The following is an 18,867-nucleotide window of genomic DNA, read 5'->3' as shown; positions in this document are numbered from 1 at the left end:
CAAATCTGTTTACGACCAAAAAGTTCGCCAATCATTTGCCTTGGTTCACGACCACACACTCGGTATACAAACAAGCCAGCTTCCCTTTCGGTTTGTGCGCGCCGATGATTTCCGCACGTGTTGCATTGTTCTCGGTCAGACGTGCATGCTTGTGCGTGCGTGCTTTTGCTGTGAACTCTTTGTGCTCTATTTAATTTCCCTTCTGGTTCGTATGCGCCGATTACTGTATTTAAGCACGTGTTCAGCCTCTCCCTGTTCATTGTTCTCAGTCAGACATGCGTGCTTTACCTGTGAACTCTTTGTGCTCTACAGTATTTTGTGTGCTTTCGCAGTTAACCATGGCTTCTAAGCAAGTGAAGAGTGGTGAGACGAAAGTTTTGCAGAAAATTGAAATCGAAGTAAAGAAAGAAATTATCGAAAAGTATGAGCGTGGCGTTCGTGTTACTGATCTTGCCGCCGAGTACAAGAAGTCAAAATCTATGATTTTGACTATTCTAAAGCAGAAAGAATCTATTAAAGCAGGTGATGTTGCAAAAGGAGTTACAGCGTTAACCAGGCAGAGGCCTCAAGTGCTGGAAGAGGTGGAAAAACTGTTGCTAGTGTGGCTGAACGAGAAGCAACTTGCAGGGGATAGTGTAAGCGAGGCGATGTTATGCGAGAAAGCCAGGAAGATTTATGGCGATTTGCTGCAAAACTATCCTTCTACGAGTGGCGAAAGTGAGGAATTTAAAGCCAGTAGAGGATGGTTTGAAAAGTTTTGCAAGAGAAGTGGCATTCATAGTGTGGTAAGGCATGGAGAGGCTGCTAGTTCCGACGCTGAAGCTGCGAAAGAATTTGTGAAAAGTTTCACAAAATTAGTGGAGGACGAAGGCTACATCTCGCAACAAGTCTTCAATTGCAGCGAGACCGGATTGTTCTCCACCCAGTTCCTCCTCACTTCATGCCAGAACTCAACTCATGCAAGGTTAGTTTTCTTGGTGGTTTATGGTTAGTTTTTGTATTACGGATTTTTCAAATGTTCATTTTTCGATTCGTAGCATGAATTGTTGCAATGTTACTTTTCTCTTTTTTCAAATGTTCATTTTTTTCCCTGTGCTTAAAAAGCATTTTAAAAAAGTGTCTACTGTGAGTGATTCGTAGCTTGATTTGTTGCAATGTTACTTTTCTTGGTGGTTTATTAAATTACAGATTTTTCAAATGTTCATTTTTTTCCCTGTGCTTAAAACTCATTTAAAAAAATGTTTACAGCAATCGGGTTGTAAGGCTATTAGCGTGAACTCCTGCAATGTTACTTTCTTGGTTGCTTGTGGTTGGTTTTTAAATAAAGTTCGGATTTGTTCAAATGTTCCGTTTTTTTTCCCCTGTGCTTAAAACTCATTTAAAAAAACTGTTCACAGCGATCGGGTCGTAAGGCAATAGCGCAAACTCAATGTTAGTTTTCTCTGTTGTTCAAGGTTTTCTCAGTGTTAATCAGTGTTTTTACATTTAGTTTACTATTGCGATGTGCTTTCTATGGTGTAATTAATTATTTGTGCTTAAAAATCTTTAAAAATTATATATTTACATACAGTTCGTATGGTCTGGAACGGATTAATTGTACTTACATACAATCCTAAGGGGGAAATTGCTTCAGTTCATGACCAAATCGGTTTACGACCAGAGTTTTGGAACGAATTATGGTCGTGAACCGAGGTTCCACTGTACTTGTGCCGTATAATCTAGGTAGGTCGTACCTGCATATCTGCATTCTATTCCATATATCATGTCATAGAATATGAAACATAAAACATGTTACAAGTTAAACAACCCTGTACCTAAATTTTGAAAGAAAAATAAATAAGTTAGGTAATGTTTTCTTCTATATATATATATATATATATATATATATACACTTATTTACATACACTTATGTTTAGATTATACATGTTTATATATCTATAATTTAATTAAAATGATTTTTTTTTTTTTTTTTTTGTTTTGGTTGCTCGAAATGGTATCTTTCCCGAACTGTGATTTTGGAAATCTGGCAACCCTGGATGCAGTAGATAGTGTTGCAGTCTAGGGTTATTTTTGTAAACAGATGAGGACATTTACCATATCAGAATAGTGAAATTGACTATTTAGTCTCATAGAAAGCAGAAAAAGTTAAAATTAAGTGTTGTGTAGGTTCAGATTTTTTTTTTTTATTTATTTAACTAGGGGGGGCTCTGCCCCCGGTCGCTTCGCTCTAGCCATTCCACAGCTGTACCACTCACATATGAGGAAGTGGATGTACAATTTAAACAAATTGTTATTTTCATGGGAATTGTTACATATGCATAATAGACCTAATGATTTTACATTACAGCAAGTAATTAACCATTGCAAAAAATAGTAAAACTTAATAAATTGAAAGAAAATTGTTTCATGTTGCGTTAGAGATATTTGTTGCATTACACGTTTTCGTTCAATTTGGCTTTGTAATTAACACACAAATACTTTTTAAACTTACACTTTTACTGTAAAACTTCAGTAAAAACTATTTGGAATTAACTTTTCGTCAATATTGCTTTGAATTTTGATTGCGTGTTTGGAGTTACATCGTGACAACACAACGTATAACTGCCCGTGAGTGAATATGGTTTCTCTCTAATAAATAAACAACTTTTTCGAATGTTTGTCCCAGTGAATTTGTTAATTGTCATAGCAACAGCTATTCTAACGGAAAACTGTAAATGTTTTAATAGGAATGGTATATGAAGATATCTCCATTGGAGTCTAATGTTATCCACAGAAATTGTACTACATTACCTTCCTTGTCACCTGTTAAAATTTTACATGTCAGAATTGTTCAACCAACTTTGAATACAACTCATCTTGTCCTATTGCATAGCCCATCACTCATACATAAATTACGCAATAACATTACGATATATCCTTCTTTCAACAGTAATTCGGCCGATGGAAGACCGAGCGGTGTTAACGGTTGTAGATAATCTTACGGGATATTGTAAGTTGATGTTTTCATCTTCCACACAATCCCCACCAACTGTTTCAGCATAGTCTGTTGATACGCGTTTAACTAATTTGCCGTGTAACCGATCGACAGTTTTCACATTAATTCGTTTGACTTCATAATTTCTCTGTGTTAGGATTGCCCGTTTACTCATCTGTTCTATTGACAACCTTTCGGGATTAAATTCTTAAATAAGATTTGAACATAATACGTCTTCTTTTATTGGAACTTAAAGTGAGTTAAACATAAAAATGTGTAAGTGGTGAGAGCGCAGGATCCGTGTCTGACAAAAGCATTCACACGAGTGAGAGGACCGTGGGCATGGGCCGTTAACTATAAATGGTTGAGAGGAGGGCAGGACTGGAAAAAATCTCTTGGCAATAGTTTCGTCTCAAGATTTTCTTTTATAATAGAGAGAAATGTCAAAGCATAAACAGTAAGCAATATATTGGTTCAGTCAACATAAAACTGACCACACTTGTGAACCTCTAATAAAAGTTACCGACTTTGATCATTAACACAAGATTTAGCTAACATTAGGCAACATATAAGGTTTCTAAATTAACCCTTTCATAAACCATTATCAGTGATACAAACTATTGCTCACCATATGCAGATGTAATGCTTGGTCTTTTGGTGCCTAGGTTATGTTTTCACTGCCTTTCATGATATCAACAGGTTCACTTACACTACTGTGAGAGAAATTTGGCAAGCGTTGACTACATTCCGGGAGATTTATCAGGATGCATTTTAATTCCAAGCCAGTGTAACTTGTGTGTTTCAATGATTGATAGACTAGCCCATTTAATAGTCATTAACCAGTCATGCAACAAATCTTTTTAGTTGTGGCGCCACAAAAATTGGGTAATTTAAACAATATTTTTACCTTTTTAAAATAACACTTGAAAGCAAAAATAGCAGGCGAATTCAGTCTAATTATAAAACACTTGCTGATAGTAATTATCCATAAAGTCCATTTTTGTTCACTTCTAAAATAAACTTTTTAAAGTAGAATATTTTATTAATAATTGAATGATGCCAAGATCATCAAATATTTTTTCTTGGCTAGCTATACATGATCTTCAAGGAATAATTATACATAATAATACATTTGAAGAAATGAAATGAAAAATTCCCAGTAAAATGTACTAGCTCATAGCTTTAAGATATCTATGAACACGAACTTTACACATCCCCTTGGCTTTGCACACCCTTCGAATTGCAACCCAGTTTGATTTTGGGCTTAAGTATGTTTCTTTCAGCATCCAGATAAATACTTGAGTCTTCAGACATCACAAGTGCTCTTTGCACCAACTGTGAATGATTTTGCAATTTTACATCATAACAGTGCAACTGCACACACTGCTACATGGTGACGAGCACCTGCAAATACTGCATTGTCGGCTCCTTGCACCAGCTTCTGAATGTTTGTGATTTTAATTTTCTAATTTTGTTAGAATACAGTTTGATTAAGAATCTTACATGTATTATGATTACTAGTAGTTAGTCATTAATGGGAATAATTTAGGTCACTATTATTTAAAGATGTTTGTATTCATCATTTCCTAGATGTTTCATTTCTAAAGAAATGTATGATAATGTAAAGAAATGCTATTTTTTAAAGAAGCAGTATGTGCAGTTTGCCTAATATAACTAATTTTCAAACTAGTGCTAATTGAGCTTTAGAAATACCTCCCTTCTATAACTTAGTTTAGATTTTTTATTACTAGTTTTGACTAGATACTGTATGCTCATTTTTCTTTGCAATGTGCTATACAGATTTAGTCTGCCTTTAGAGTCTGTCTTAATTCTAAGAATTCTAGATTTATTTTTATTCACTTACCTTTTTTATTAAATGGAACAGTGTCCTTACATATTTTAGCATAATTTTTCAAATAATTAAAGGATATAGTGGGGGTAAATTAGTATATAACATTGGGATTCTGAATTGAAAAGAACCTTGGATCATGGGAATTGCATCTTAAAGACTGACTTTAAATATTACACTTTTAAGTTTAAAGTAACAAACTATAAAAAATGTGGTGCCTCATTTACTGATACAGGATACACTTCATAGTTTATTGTAGTTTTTGGAGGTAGTGGCACTTAATCCAGGTTGATCACCTCTCTCTTACATTCCATTCTTGGATGTACCTTGCCAAATGTTATTTTTGTTTGTGTGTTGCAGTTATATACAAAAATTTAAAGGTGTAGTTACCTCTTAAGCATTTGTTGCATATTAGAATCTACATTTTTTCTGTGAGTTTATTTACATTGGTTTGTTTAAACAAAATTGCTTGCATTTTGAAACTTTGTTTACACTATTGTAATAAACTTTAGATACTACAAAATACATTTCAGTGATATATTTACAAAAATATTTCAAGTATATAGTATTTTATAAGTTAATTTCTTGGCTTTGTGAAATGTGTGCTTTTGGCTTTTCTTTTTTGCAAGGTTCTTTTTGGGAACTTCAGTTGTAACATGTTAAGTGATCTTCTTTGGAAATCACATGTATGTACACAAAAAAGTGTTAAGAAAGACTGCTTGTTTTCAGGTGACAAGGCTTTAAGTTTTCATATTTATTCCTAAGGGAAGCAAACTGTTTAGTGATTCCTATATTGTTTGTACAGCTGTTGCAAAAATCTCAAGGACTATATGAGCAAGGCCTTAAATTAAAAAAAAAATTAAAAAAAAGAAGATTCAGTGACTCTTTGGAGAAAAAAAAAGTCACTGACGTCACAAGATTTAAATTGTAGCTACACTTAATAATCTGATGTATCTACTCTTGTCCTTATAACAATTTTAATTTATCTATTATATTACCATAATGTCGCTCTGTAAATCCCAAGTGGCATTCATACGATGACACCCAAAATTTCAGACTGTCTACTTTTTTTAATAGTAGCATTTGAAATAAGATCAGTAACAACTACAGCAAAGTTTGACACCAGCAGCTGTTTAATTCCTGTAGCCAGATTTAGTTTCCAGGCAGTGGTTCTATGAATTATGAACCTGCTGTGTTTCATTGTGTAATTACAAAAATAAAGTTGGATTTTTCTAGAAACAGTGGAGTAATATTATTGAAAAATACTTGCTATTTTGTTTTTAATTCAGAACAACTGTGTGGTCACAATTTCTTGTACATACAAAGGAAAAAATGGAAAACTCTGAGCCTTGGCTACATTTCAGTGTTTGCATTTCCATAAATATTAACATTGTGTGCACTGTTAAGCAGAGAATGATACATTTTTAATGTAAAACATGTAATTGTGAACTGACAAAAGAAGATCATAACCTCAAAACAAAAAATGTTTGTTTATAAATATGGACTGTTAAATATTTAGAGTTTCAGGATTGAATGGTAAATATTTGAAACTGAAAAACCCAATAATTGCATCCTAAAAATTATAACAGTAATAGTTTAAAATCAGATTCTGTTAACAAGGTATTTTGGTTTATATGCAGAGTAATATTTCTGAATGTAGTTTTATCATACCATACCATTTTCAAAGCCTGCCTAAACTTGAGCAGGGTTGTGTGAGGCTGGAGCCAATCCCAGCAAACATTAGGCAGAAAGAAGGAACACACCCTAGACAGGATGACAGTTTATCACAAGGTGATCACACGCTAGGTCAAATTTGGTGTCGCCGGTCCACCTAACCTGCATGTCTTTCGATTGTGGGAGGAAATACAGTAGTTTGAAATATTAATTTTAATGGAATTTTTTGCATTATAAAGGAATACATTTTTTCCAGAATGTAAAACATAATTTGAACCTAGATTGAGCCCAGAGTCTAATGTATTCTTGAATTCATGTACAAAATTTCTTCATGTTTGTTGAACTTTTAAAAGAGAATTTAAATTATTCGTTATAATTAGTTCTTATTTAGCTATTATGAGCAGGTTTATAAAACATCAAAATAAATTTATAGGGAGTTCAGTTTGTTTTGTTTTAATGTCAGTTTTAATATTTTGAGTCCATGTGAAGCACAGTCTATGTCAGAATTGTGTGTTTTGATATATAACAATAGTTAATTGGTCATCTAGCCTAATTATTTTGCCTTTTATGGCTTTAAAATTGTTTGACTATTTTCCAGTTCTTATTATTTCCGTTTTGTTGAACAATTTTGGAACTCATGTACTTGATATGGAAGGCATAAACAATGGTGAAACATTCTTATAATAAAAAAAAAAAAAGTTGTCCTTCATTATGCACCAGCTGTTGTAAATCATTTCCTTTTGATGTGGAAATTGTTTTATTTGTTTATGCCCAGGTCAATACCTATGCCTAATAGCACTGTAGAACCAGTGTAGGCTCAGTTAAAATGCCATCATGACATTCATTTTCTTCAGGATTAGGTATACATCCATCTATATCCTCTACTCTACTGAGAAACAGGCAGTTTAGTATTGTGCACATTCATAAAAGCAGTTTATCTACATCTTTTTTGTACCACCAAGAAGGCTTACATTACCAAAAGTAGCAGATTTATTGAAACCACAGTGGGACCACAAAAATTTAGAACAAAAAAGACATGTCTTATAAGGTTTTCAGTGTCTAAATGATAAAGTGGCGTTGACATTTTCCAAATACCAAATAAGTCATGTTCTTTTTTTTTCCCTCTGTGTCAGTCTTTAGCCTCCCACCTTCCCCTTTAATGAGTCATTTTCATTGATTGTTCGAACTTGCCTCCTAACAGTTGATGTCTTGTTTATGTCTCATATAGGGTTTAATTCTAAGTTATCTATTTAGAACTACCAGGGTTAAAGATGTTCTTAAAACTTCACACAAAGGCTCCAGCAGCACCTGCAAAATCTACATCCCATCTCCTCTTTTGCTCAATAGGCAGATGCCAACGTCAGCTGACAGCAGAATTCCTGAAGCTTCTTAATGGATTTAACCATTTTCTTAGCACTTAACCCAGTTGTAATTTTCATGATCCCTTACAAATGTCCTGTCCTATCTTCAATCTTAAACGAACCTTTTAGCAAGTGAATCAAATTACAGTTGAATTCTGGGTACAGATTTTTTTTTTTTTTTTTGTAGTTTGATGGTGTCTGTCCAAATGCCTGTGGGAAAGCCGTGTTTATAATGTAAGAATATTTTAGTTCAGAAATCAAGAACAGAAAAAAATGGTATTTTACCTTGAAGAACATTATTAGATAGCCATAAATAATGAGAATGTTGTTAGTACTTGCATCATTAGGTTTAGTGTTCTCATTTATACTCAGCCTTAGCCTGCTAAATGTGGTGTTAAATTGCTGCAGAGTGATTGTGTCACATATTGTATTTCTGCCATGAAATCTCACCTTTTAAAAAGCTTTTCTTTTAGTACTAGGGTGTTGTACTGTGTTAGCCATTATGAATGTAGAGAAAAGCCAACCAAAATGACACCTTTTATTGGCTAACTAAAATGATTACAAAATGATTAATGATTAATCATCATCACTACTCGGTGACATACATGTTTTAGCATATTTTTAAAAATGTGTGATATCCACTCTATGAACACTGTATTAGGTAGAGCTTTGTATAGTGCTAGGTGAGACTTCCTTTTGCTCCCAGAACAGTCTGAATTTTTAAGGCATTCATCAAGGTAGAAATATAATTTTGATTTTTTTATATTCTGACTTTCTACCATCATATACTTCTTAAGATTTTGTAGCCACTCGTGCTGTACACCTTACATTCTGTCACATTTCGAAGATGCTTTAATAGGTTGAGATATGGAGATTGTGCAGGCCACTCGAGTAAAGTTAAATGAAAATGCAGATCATTTTAACATTGTAGTTTAAGCTTTGCCAGTGTGTGTATGCTTATATTGTTCTTTCTTTTTCACCCTGTTTTTACCTTTTAAGTGGGTATCTACATTGTGATATTCTAATAGACATTTTAAAAGTTCTCTGTGGAAAAAGCAAATGTCGCTATTTGAATAATCATGTACTCCAGTAGGATCATACTGTTTCATTATTTGTTGTTGCATTTGTTTCTGTGAAAGCTGTTGTATTCCCAAACTGCTTATGTCACTAAGGTAACTGGATTGAGGAATTTCTTCTGGAACTTTTTACTCTTCACTTATATTAATAAGTACAAAACTATGTGAGCATTGTTTTCAGATGTATATCCTGTCTTTGGAACTCTGATTTTAAAGTTTATCCTCCTTTCCATGATTTTAGAGGAGAACTGTGAGCCCAAGTCACTAAATTATTTAACAGAAATCAACAAACAGGAAATGGCAAAATAAGATGGGTCAAATGTGTCTATCCTGGACTCTTGAAATGAACAGCAAATGTTCACTAAGGAACTGGGGAAAAGGCAAATATTTAGCATTTCTTTAAAATCAGCCATGGGCTATCTGTGAGAATTATTTTATAATGTAATGCACATCCCCTACTTTACACTGAAATCCAGTTTGTTGAATATTCAAAACTGTACCAGTTAAAGAATAAGTTAGTTAAGTTGGTATGCTATAGCTATCAGGTCACTTCTGGGTTTTCCAGCATTTCAAACATTATAACCACTACCAGATACTATTTACTAAAAAGGCAGTTCCATTAAATGCACCCTGTGTTGACTACAGCATGTTCAGATATAGATGTAGATTACTGACCAATTTTGGCAACTTACTAGTTAATACACTGTTGCTGCAAGTTGTTGGTAAAATGCAAAGTATTCTGAAAGTTTGCCCTCATGAAATTATTTTTCTTTACCTGATAAACTGTCTGTTAAGGGTTGTTATACTAAGTACATTTTGGTCATTTTACATGTTTTATCTGTGTAATTTTGTGTAATGCTTAGTTTATTACATGCAGTACATTGAACATAACAGATTATCACTTTTATTTTGGACACTTTTTGTCTTACTCAAAAATTTAATTCCTGACAACTTACCTCAGTAAGATGTGCACTCATTTATGTAAAAGTGCAACAAAAAATGTAAAGCACAGGAATCTTTTTATTTTATCTTTTGTAGTTACTACTGTTTGACTGATTGTTTACTAGATGAATCAGTATTTAAGTTTTTATCTTAAAACTAACTTTGCATACTTCATTATTATTTAATTGAAAAGCACTTAATAAAGGGCATATGCTCATTTCTTATGTGTGCGTGCGTGTGTGTGTTCCTAATATGCATGTCTGTTTGTGAAACTAACAAAAATGCAAAGATATAAAAAGTGAATTTTTTGATGTCTTAGTATTAAACATTCTCCATTTTGCTTAAGGCATTGTTTTTCTTATACCAGCAATCTGCTGATGGTTTGAGTGAGATTATTTGTTCTGTTTTAGGAACCTGATGACCAGGAAGCACCTGATGACCATGATTCTTCCCCACCAGAAGATGCCTCTCTTTACCCACACTCCCCCAGCACTCAGTATCAACAGGTATCTTGATTGATTTGCAGAAGCAGTCCACAATTAACAATGCTTGTAGTAATTCTAAACCTGCTTGGTTGATTTGAGAAGAAGTCACATACTGTAGTAAGTAAAGTAGCTTGTGCGGTTTAAATAGGTGTGTTCCAGTTTTCTTTAAAATAAGCTTATGCTTCACCCATCTGTTAATTGTAGGAAATTCATATTATCTCAAAAAGAAAAGCATTTTTATGAGGAAGGGCATTGTACATAATGAAGTAAATTAATTAGTGTTTAATTGTTTCTTAAACATTGGTAAGTGATTTACTTCTTTATGTTAATATTAAAATATACAGTAAGTGTTTTTTCTGACCAGTATCTAAATTTCGTTTTCCCTGATGGTTTAAGGTGATATTTAGTTGTCCCCTTGAGGGGTATAGATCCCAAAATGTAATGATATTAGTCACAGCTGTTTACTACATACTGTAGAATTAATCAAAAAAAATTTGTAATTTACCCCTGATATACCATTTTAAGTATTGTTGCTATTTTTAAAAGAGGTACTTGTAAGTGACTTTTTTTTATACGTACACAACCTCCATGACCAGCTCTCTTACTTTATTGAATAAGAAATTTTACACTGTTGTTTTAATGTAACATGTTAGGAAAAAAATTCATTATGCGGCATTTGTACGTAAGTATTTAATAACCTGTGACAGTTTTTAAGTTTTTTTGGGTAGGTATGTATTATACCAGACTAGCTAGAACACTTTCTCAGGATTGATTGTGGTCAATTATTCAACAGAGATAAGCTCTAGGTTTTGCGGGTTAGTCAGAAATGCACCATTTTCAAAGAGTACTACAGATTTTTATTTGGGTTAAGATCAGATGTGTTACAGGGCCATTGTAAGGCATTAGCCTTTTTTTGTTTTGGGGGACTACAGTAACGCATTGGCCATTTCTTTAGGATTATTGTCCTACTAAATCATGAGACAGCTATTGTAATCATTCACCTGTTTAAGGCCTATTGTGGTGATTGTTTCTCAACTGAGTAGTCAAGTTAGTGCTTCCACAATACGGTACCTTATGGAGACAGTATACTTGCTTATTTCTTAAAGGAATACTTTTTATGGTGTTTCTTACCCCATGTAGTTTGTAGTGATGGGAAAGAAATTTTTTTTAATGTCAGGTTTGTGTTCCAGTTCAAGGATTGAATATATATATATATATATATATATATATACACACAGTCATATGAAAACGTTTGGGAACCCCTCTCAGCCTGCATAATAATTTACTCTACTTTAAACAAAAAAGATAACAGTGGTTTGTCTTTCATTTCCTAGGAACATCTGAGTACTGGGGTGTTTTCCGAACAAAGATTTTTAGTGAAGCAGTATTTAGTTGTATGAAATTAAATCAAATGTGAAAAACTGGCTGTGCAAAAATTTGGGTCCCCTTGTAATTTTGCTGATTTGAATGCATGTAACTGCTCAACACTGATTACTTGCAACACCAAATTGGTTGGATTAGCTTGTTAAGCCTTGAACTTCATAGACAAGTGTGTCCAATCATGAGAAAAGTTATTTAAGGTGGTCAATTGCAAGTTGTGCTTCCCTTTGACTCTCCTCTGAAGAGTGACAGCATGGGATCCTCAAAGCAACTCTCAAAAGATCTGAAAACAAAGATTGTTCAGTATCATGGTTTAGGGGAAGGCTACAAAAAGCTATCTGAGGTTTAAACTGTCAGTTTCAACTGTAAGGAATGTGATCAGGAAATGGAAGGCCACAGGCACAGTTGCTGTTAAACCAGGTCTGGCAGGCCAAGAAAAATACAGGAGCAGCATATGCATAAGATTGTGAGAATGGTTACAGACAACCCACAGATCACCTCCAAAGACCTGCAAGAACATCTTGCTACAGATGACGTATCTGTACATAATTCTACAGTTCAGTGCAATTTGCACAAAGAACATCTGTATGGCAGGGTGATAAGAAAGAAGCCCTTTCTGCACTCACGCTACAAACAGAGTCGCTTATTGTATGCAAATACTCATTTAGACAAGCCAGATTCATTTTGGAACAAAGTGATTTTGACTGATGAGACAAAAATTGAGTTATTTGGTCATAACAAAAAGCGCTTTGCATGGCGGAAGAAGAACACCGCATTCCAAGAAAAACACCTGCTACCTACTGTCAAATTTGGTGGACGTTCCATCATGCTGTGTGGCTAGTTCAGGGACTGGGGACCTTGTTAAAGTCGAGGGTCGGATGAATTCAACCCAATGTCAACAAATTCTTCAGGATAATGTTCAAGCATCAGTCACAAAGTTGAAGTTACGCAGAGGTTAGATATTCCAACAAGACAATGAACCAAAACACAGATTGAAATCTACAAAGGCATTCATGCAAAGGGAGAAGTACAATGTTCTGGAATGGCCGTCACAGTCCCCTGACTTGAACATCATCGAAAATCTATGGGATGATTTGAAGCAGGTTGTCCGTGCTCGGCAGCCATCAAATGTAACTGAACTGGAGAGATTTTGTATGGAAGAATGGTCAAAAATACCTCCATCCAGAATCCAGACACTCATCAAAGGCTATAGGAGGCATCTAGAGGCTGTTATATTTGCAAAAGGAGGCTCAACTAGGTATTGATGTAATATCTCTGTTGGGGTGCCCAAATTTATGCACCTAATTTTGTTATGATACATACTGCATATTTTCTGTTAATCCAATAGACTTAATGTCACTGCTGAAATACTACTGTTTCCATAAGGCATGTCATATATTAAAAGGAAGTTGCTACTTTGAAAGCTCAGCCAATGACAAACAAAAATCCAAAGAATTAAGAGGGGTTCCCAAACTTTTTCCTTTGTGTGTGTGTGCATGCGCGCGTGTATGTGTATATGTGTGTGTGTGTGTGTATGTATGTATATATATATATATATATATATATATATATATATATATATATATGCATGTATACGAAAGATTGTAATTGGAGTCAGATGTACCAATCAATTAGATTCATATTCACATGGATTAAAATTTTAAGGAGGAGACAAAAAACCTTATATTGCTGAAGATCTCCAGGAATTCCTTCCATTTCATATCATCTGTTTTCATGTTTTTAGGAAAAGAAAGTTGCTGTAGAGCAAGAGTGAAGACACTGTACTAAAAAAAAATGAATCACCTGAATATTTTACAAAACTCTTAGAGTAAACCTCTGAATAGATTTGGCATGATTTAAATTTTTTTTTTTTTGGTTAAGATACATAGTGTTATTTTTGTGTAAAATAACACTACTGTGTAACCTCATCTCGGCTGTGAAGCAAGGTGTAGAGAGCTAAATGTTGCTGGTTTGCTTTGTGTCCTGGACAGCTTAGGATATAATTAAGGATACAATGATTTCCAAAAACTGATCTGAACATTGTGCACAGTACTCGGGCTCCTGTCAAACTTCTTTAACCAGAAATTAAAATTATGTAAAACAATTCTGTACAGTGGAATGAGCCAAGATAGCCTCTAAACACTATGCTGTATAAGCCAGTAGTTAAAGGAATTGTTTGATGAAAGTTATTAAAAAGTTTATTTACATACTTTTTTCTTGTGTATATAAGCAATATTTTCAACAAACATATGTTAGTGTGTGCATTATTTGTTTAATGAAAACCTTATCTATTATTATGTCTTGGATATAGATTGGACTTTTCTGGATTAATTTATTTATGGCTCCTAAAATGTGATACAAAGTATTTACTATTTTCTCACAACTACATGTTTTTAAGCTCAAATTAGAACTAATTCACAGCCTAAGGAACAATTAGAAAAGCCTATGACTTAAATAAATAAATGGTCATTGGGTCCATCATTGCTATTTATTAATAGGCAAGCTCTTCTTAATTTCTTCTTTTTTTAGTTGCCTTTTTCAGGTAATGTGTTTTTAATGATTTAGATGAAGTCCCTGTTTAGTTTTAATTAACCGTAATACATTTTCCCATTTGGCCTCAGAACCTGTTCTTTCAAAAGGTATGCACGGTTGCCTTTTTTTTGTTATAACTTAAACGTAGGTCTATATGAAATACTTTGTATATTAATGTCACAAACACATCTTGACCCATTTTTGTCACAAAAACCTTGGTATTTCCATTAACCTTCCAATGTCTTGTGTATTTTATGTAGTGATACTAATGTATTCTGTGTAATTAGTATATATGGAAACCATTTGAGGACAAAATAGTATAATGCACAAAAAAGCTGCTTTTGGTCAACACACTGATCTCTAGAACTAATCAACAGTACAAACCACCATTGTTTACTATAAGTCAAAATATTGGACTTCATTACATTTATCAATCTATTGGATGTAAATTAGCATTACCCTGTTCATAAATATGTTCTAATATAATGCATCATAATTTCTTATATGTATACAGTTGTACTAATCCACACTGCCTCCTAAATCCCTTTACTTAAACTCGGAAATGATAAAAATAGCAAACATGCAGTGAAGCAGCATTGTCCTTTACTCTCTTTCCACCCTTTTCCTAAATTATATTATACCATTTTGTGATTAAACTGCTGACTTCATTTCCTCCCCTCCTTCCTCCTTTCCCTTCCTCTTTCCATCCATTCTTGCTTTCCTTGCTGATGTTCTCAGCAGAGCAGTTGGTGAGTGATCGAGTCTCTTACCTGTTTCCCACATCCTGTACATGTAACATCCAAGCACAAATTCACTGATGCTTTATATTTGTGGCAAGTCAGATTTAAGAAACTGGTCTTGACTGTTTCAAAGTAGTGTGCTGTTATATGAAGAGAATACTGAGTATTCTATTAAGGAAATCCCATATTACCAGTCCAAGTCTAGAATTGATTAATATTTGTAATGGAAAGGAGGACTTCAAGCTTCACTTCAGTATCATTTTAGAAAGCACTGCTGAAAGGGATCAGCTTTAAGTCAGCAACCACAACTCCCATCAAAAAATACCACCATCATGGTCAAATCTTTTTAAATTTGTTAAATTTTATCCAAGTATATTGTTTATTGCTTTATTCTTTTTGCATTGCTCATGTTTCTCTTGTGAATTGCCTGTTTCATGCTTTGCATGCACATTTCCATATACAGAAATGTAATTTCAACAAATACCAGTGTTACCCTTTCACACTGACTTGATCCTTTAACATTTGAAAGCAATCTTAAAATCTCTAAATTAACTAATACCATGTAGGGGTTACATTAGCATATCTCACTCCATTGAATTTTACAAGTAAAAACGAAAAAGGCATTGTGTCATTCCTTAATGTGATTTTTTTTTATTATTAGATGTACTAGTTGTATACCTTTTTACAAGTAAACAGATGAACTGATTTTTTTTTTCCAAAAAACTTTTTCTTAGTATCTGCAACAGCATATTATTATAATATGGTTTTCTTCTTTCCTTTATGCAGAATAATCATACTCACAGTCAGCCATACACAGGTCCAGCAGCACAGCATATGAACAACCCTCCACGGACAGGCCAACGAGCACAAGAAAATTGGGAAGGCAGTGAAGAAGTTGCCCCATCTCAAACAAAAGAATAAAACTCCTACCTGTTGTCTTCATATTTGTTCCAACAAGACACTTGAATCAAGTGCATGACCAGGCCTTACAGTTGTTCAACAGTCCTCCAGGAGGTTCTCCTTCAGAGTAAAACTTTTTTTTCTGTTAATCCTGGAGTGGAGAGTCTATTCACTGTCTGCCCTGCAGAATATTTCTGTCAAATATAACTCACCTGCAGTGGAAAGTGTATAGTGTTGTAATAAAAGCTGGCCTGATGCTATTATGTAAATGGCAAAGGTGTATATAGTATGTTTATGTTTGACTGTTAAATTTCCTCAGCAAGACTGTCTTTTGCTGTCGGAGACTAACAGACTTCTTGAAATAAGAAAACGAAACAACAAAAAAACGTTGCTTATCACCTGAGGAATGAGGAATGTTTGCCTTGTGGCAGGGTTAGCCAGTTCATTTTAAATGGGGTGAGGGTGGGGGGAAGACTAGGAGGAGCCCATCCATGTCAACCACGTTAATTATAATGCATTCACTCGGCTGCCAGTCTTAATTTTACTATGGGCTATTAATTGACTGGTATAACCTTATAATAATTGGTTGATGTGGAAAGTGGTGATGTAACATTGTTCTAGACTCTCATTGCCTTTCTCATTCTGGTATTAGTTGAATCATTCTGAAGCTCTAGTAAATATGCTGTAACATTTAGCATGGCTTCACACCACGTTAGTGTAGCCTTCGAAAGAGAGGAGATGATAACACACGAGCAGCAGTGGTCCTCCGTTGACGGCTGCCCTGCTATGAGCCTTTACTTGTTCACCATGATGGCTGTAATTGGCAACAAAATTTACAAAGAAGTGGCTTTTCAGTTGCACATGTATTCCTCAGAGTTAATATTTGACAGTCTGTCAGTGGGATAATAAACACATAGTTTTCAGTAATAGGAATTTTAAAGACTTAAATATATGCAACAATTTGCTATGCCAGGATGGAGCATAATAGACTGTATTTGGTGTGCTTGTTTTTGTTTCATTGGTAGAGCTTATTTTTAGATAAACTTCTAACACTTCTACTGCAGTTCAGTGAAGGCTGAAGTCAGCAGACTTGTACAAATTGTGAGGACCTCTTCAAGCGGGGCAACTTGCTTCAATTTTCTTTCTAATATACAATCCTACTTGAAAGCAGGCTTTGTCTTAGAACTCTTCATCCAAACAAAAACATTATAAAGCAGGGTTGTATTATATAAAGTAACTGCTGGTTAGTCAAATTGCTATTTCTAGAGGTGTCTCAGTTGCTAAGCAAGAAAATTTCTTTGGGATTTAAAGACAAACATCAGTAAATACTGTATTTAATTGGTAACTTGAATGTGTGTATTTTTTGGAAGTTGTCTAAAATACCAAATATCCCTACAGAAGAAACAGCCCACCATATAATATTTAAATATTTTGCTGTTTTATTTTATAGAAATTATTTTGCTGAATTTCACAAAAATAGAATTTGATTTAAGAGGAACATTTTTGTCCTTGTGTTATTTTTAAAGAGGAATTAAATATACAGACTCCTGCGTCCAGTTTTGCCAAATTTTGTTTTGGCCATGGTGTGACGTTGAATTCTGGAAGTACAGTCACGATGTGAACTTTCACTTTGTGAGGTTTTTTGTGCACAGAAATATTCTAAAAGCATTGCGCCCCTTAGCAAGAATAAAGAAAATGGAATATTGACACTTTAACTGTCTTGAATTTTATTTGTTATCTTGCTAATGTGTGGTGCAACAGAAACTGGCTAAATTGCAAAGGAAAGGAGGCCTTACATCTATAAACTGAAGAGGATTAATCAATGGCAGAAGAAATGTATAATTAACTCACTCCAGTGTGGTGTTTGAAGTTGAGAGCACACCAGATGACCTGTGAAAATGCTTTGCCGTCCTTGAGATGTCAATGCCTGAAGAATACCCCACATCACGGCGCTTACAGCTGGAGTGTTGCATCAGATTCGCAAGCAAGCCTTGTCAAGTGCAAAACTTAAGCTACAAACACCAGGTGTTTGCTTCGCTTTGAGTGATCTCTCTGGAAGAAATAAAAAACAAACCAAAAAAAACCCTGCTTCCCTCTTTCAAACTTCCAACACCATTTAACTCAAAAACGTTTTTATTTTAAATTTTTTCCTCCAGGGAATTTTTAAATGTTAAAAAAAAAAAAAAAAAAAAAAAAACGTTGGATGGAAATTATTTTGCAATGTACTTCAATCACTTGACTGCCTTCTCATCCCCCATCGGCATTTGTGAAAGACGCATGAGAAATAAAACTCCCTGAATGGCCTTAGAGCACTGTACAAGCCTAGCACACTGTTTTGTTTTTCTTTTTTTAAATTCTAGAGTATTTTACATATGATGTGCAGTACGTGCTCCTTCCTCTGTCTTCCCGTTATGGCAACACTGGAAATGACAGTTTGTGAGTCCCTGATGTACGGTCTGTTATTTAGAAGGCTTGTTGACGTGTACAAGGTATCCAGCTGGAAACAATCAGGGAATTTTATTGCAGACTAAGGTGCAAAGCAGTCCATTTAATGTAATATTTTAAATAACATATATGTGGTCATTTCCTTGTTGCAAAATAAATTTGAGCCTAAAACTGTAAAACTGATATTTTTGTTCAGTTTTTTTCTCAGTATTTTTGTATAAACCCAACTCCTTAACTTTTGTTAACTTCACCCACAGTTTGCAGAATGCGATAAAAAGGTAATTAAAGATTATTATTTTGAATTTTAGTGTCCTATATTTTTATTTAAATGAAGTTTATATTTGAGGTATTAAACATGCATTCATGTGTTGAAATGCAGTGTTAAGTATATCTCAATGCAATTTTAACATAGTAGCGACTTTATTTTTGGTTAAATGCCAGTCAGGCCTGCTGTAGGAAAATAAGAGAAGATGCTATAGAAGAGCTCAGGTGTCGCCATGGGTCAAAAG

The 18,867-nt window shown here is 34.2% G+C and overlaps 1 protein-coding gene across 3 annotated transcripts in view; it reads left to right on the top strand.

The window, feature by feature from the left end:
• Window positions 1-18,660, top strand: part of LOC114651134 (probable ubiquitin carboxyl-terminal hydrolase FAF-X) — a 420,397-nt gene extending 401,737 nt beyond the window's left edge. For 2 of the 3 annotated variants that reach the window (XM_051926098.1, XM_051926097.1), the window contains exons 44-46: window positions 5,453-5,509; window positions 10,287-10,382; window positions 15,800-18,660. In XM_051926098.1, coding sequence (XP_051782058.1) covers window positions 5,453-5,509; window positions 10,287-10,382; window positions 15,800-15,934 — 288 coding nt within the window. In that variant the 3' untranslated portion in view covers window positions 15,935-18,660. The remainder of the gene's footprint in view (window positions 1-5,452; window positions 5,510-10,286; window positions 10,383-15,799) is intronic. The other variant, XM_051926099.1, reaches the window with a different exon arrangement.
• The last annotated feature ends 207 nt before the right edge of the window (window positions 18,661-18,867 follow it).

Source organism: Erpetoichthys calabaricus, chromosome 4, assembly GCF_900747795.2.
Source record: "Erpetoichthys calabaricus chromosome 4, fErpCal1.3, whole genome shotgun sequence".
Classification (NCBI taxonomy): Eukaryota; Metazoa; Chordata; class Cladistia; order Polypteriformes; family Polypteridae; genus Erpetoichthys; species Erpetoichthys calabaricus.
Note: the sequence above shows the minus strand (reverse complement) of the source record. Positions and strands in the feature narration are given on the sequence as shown.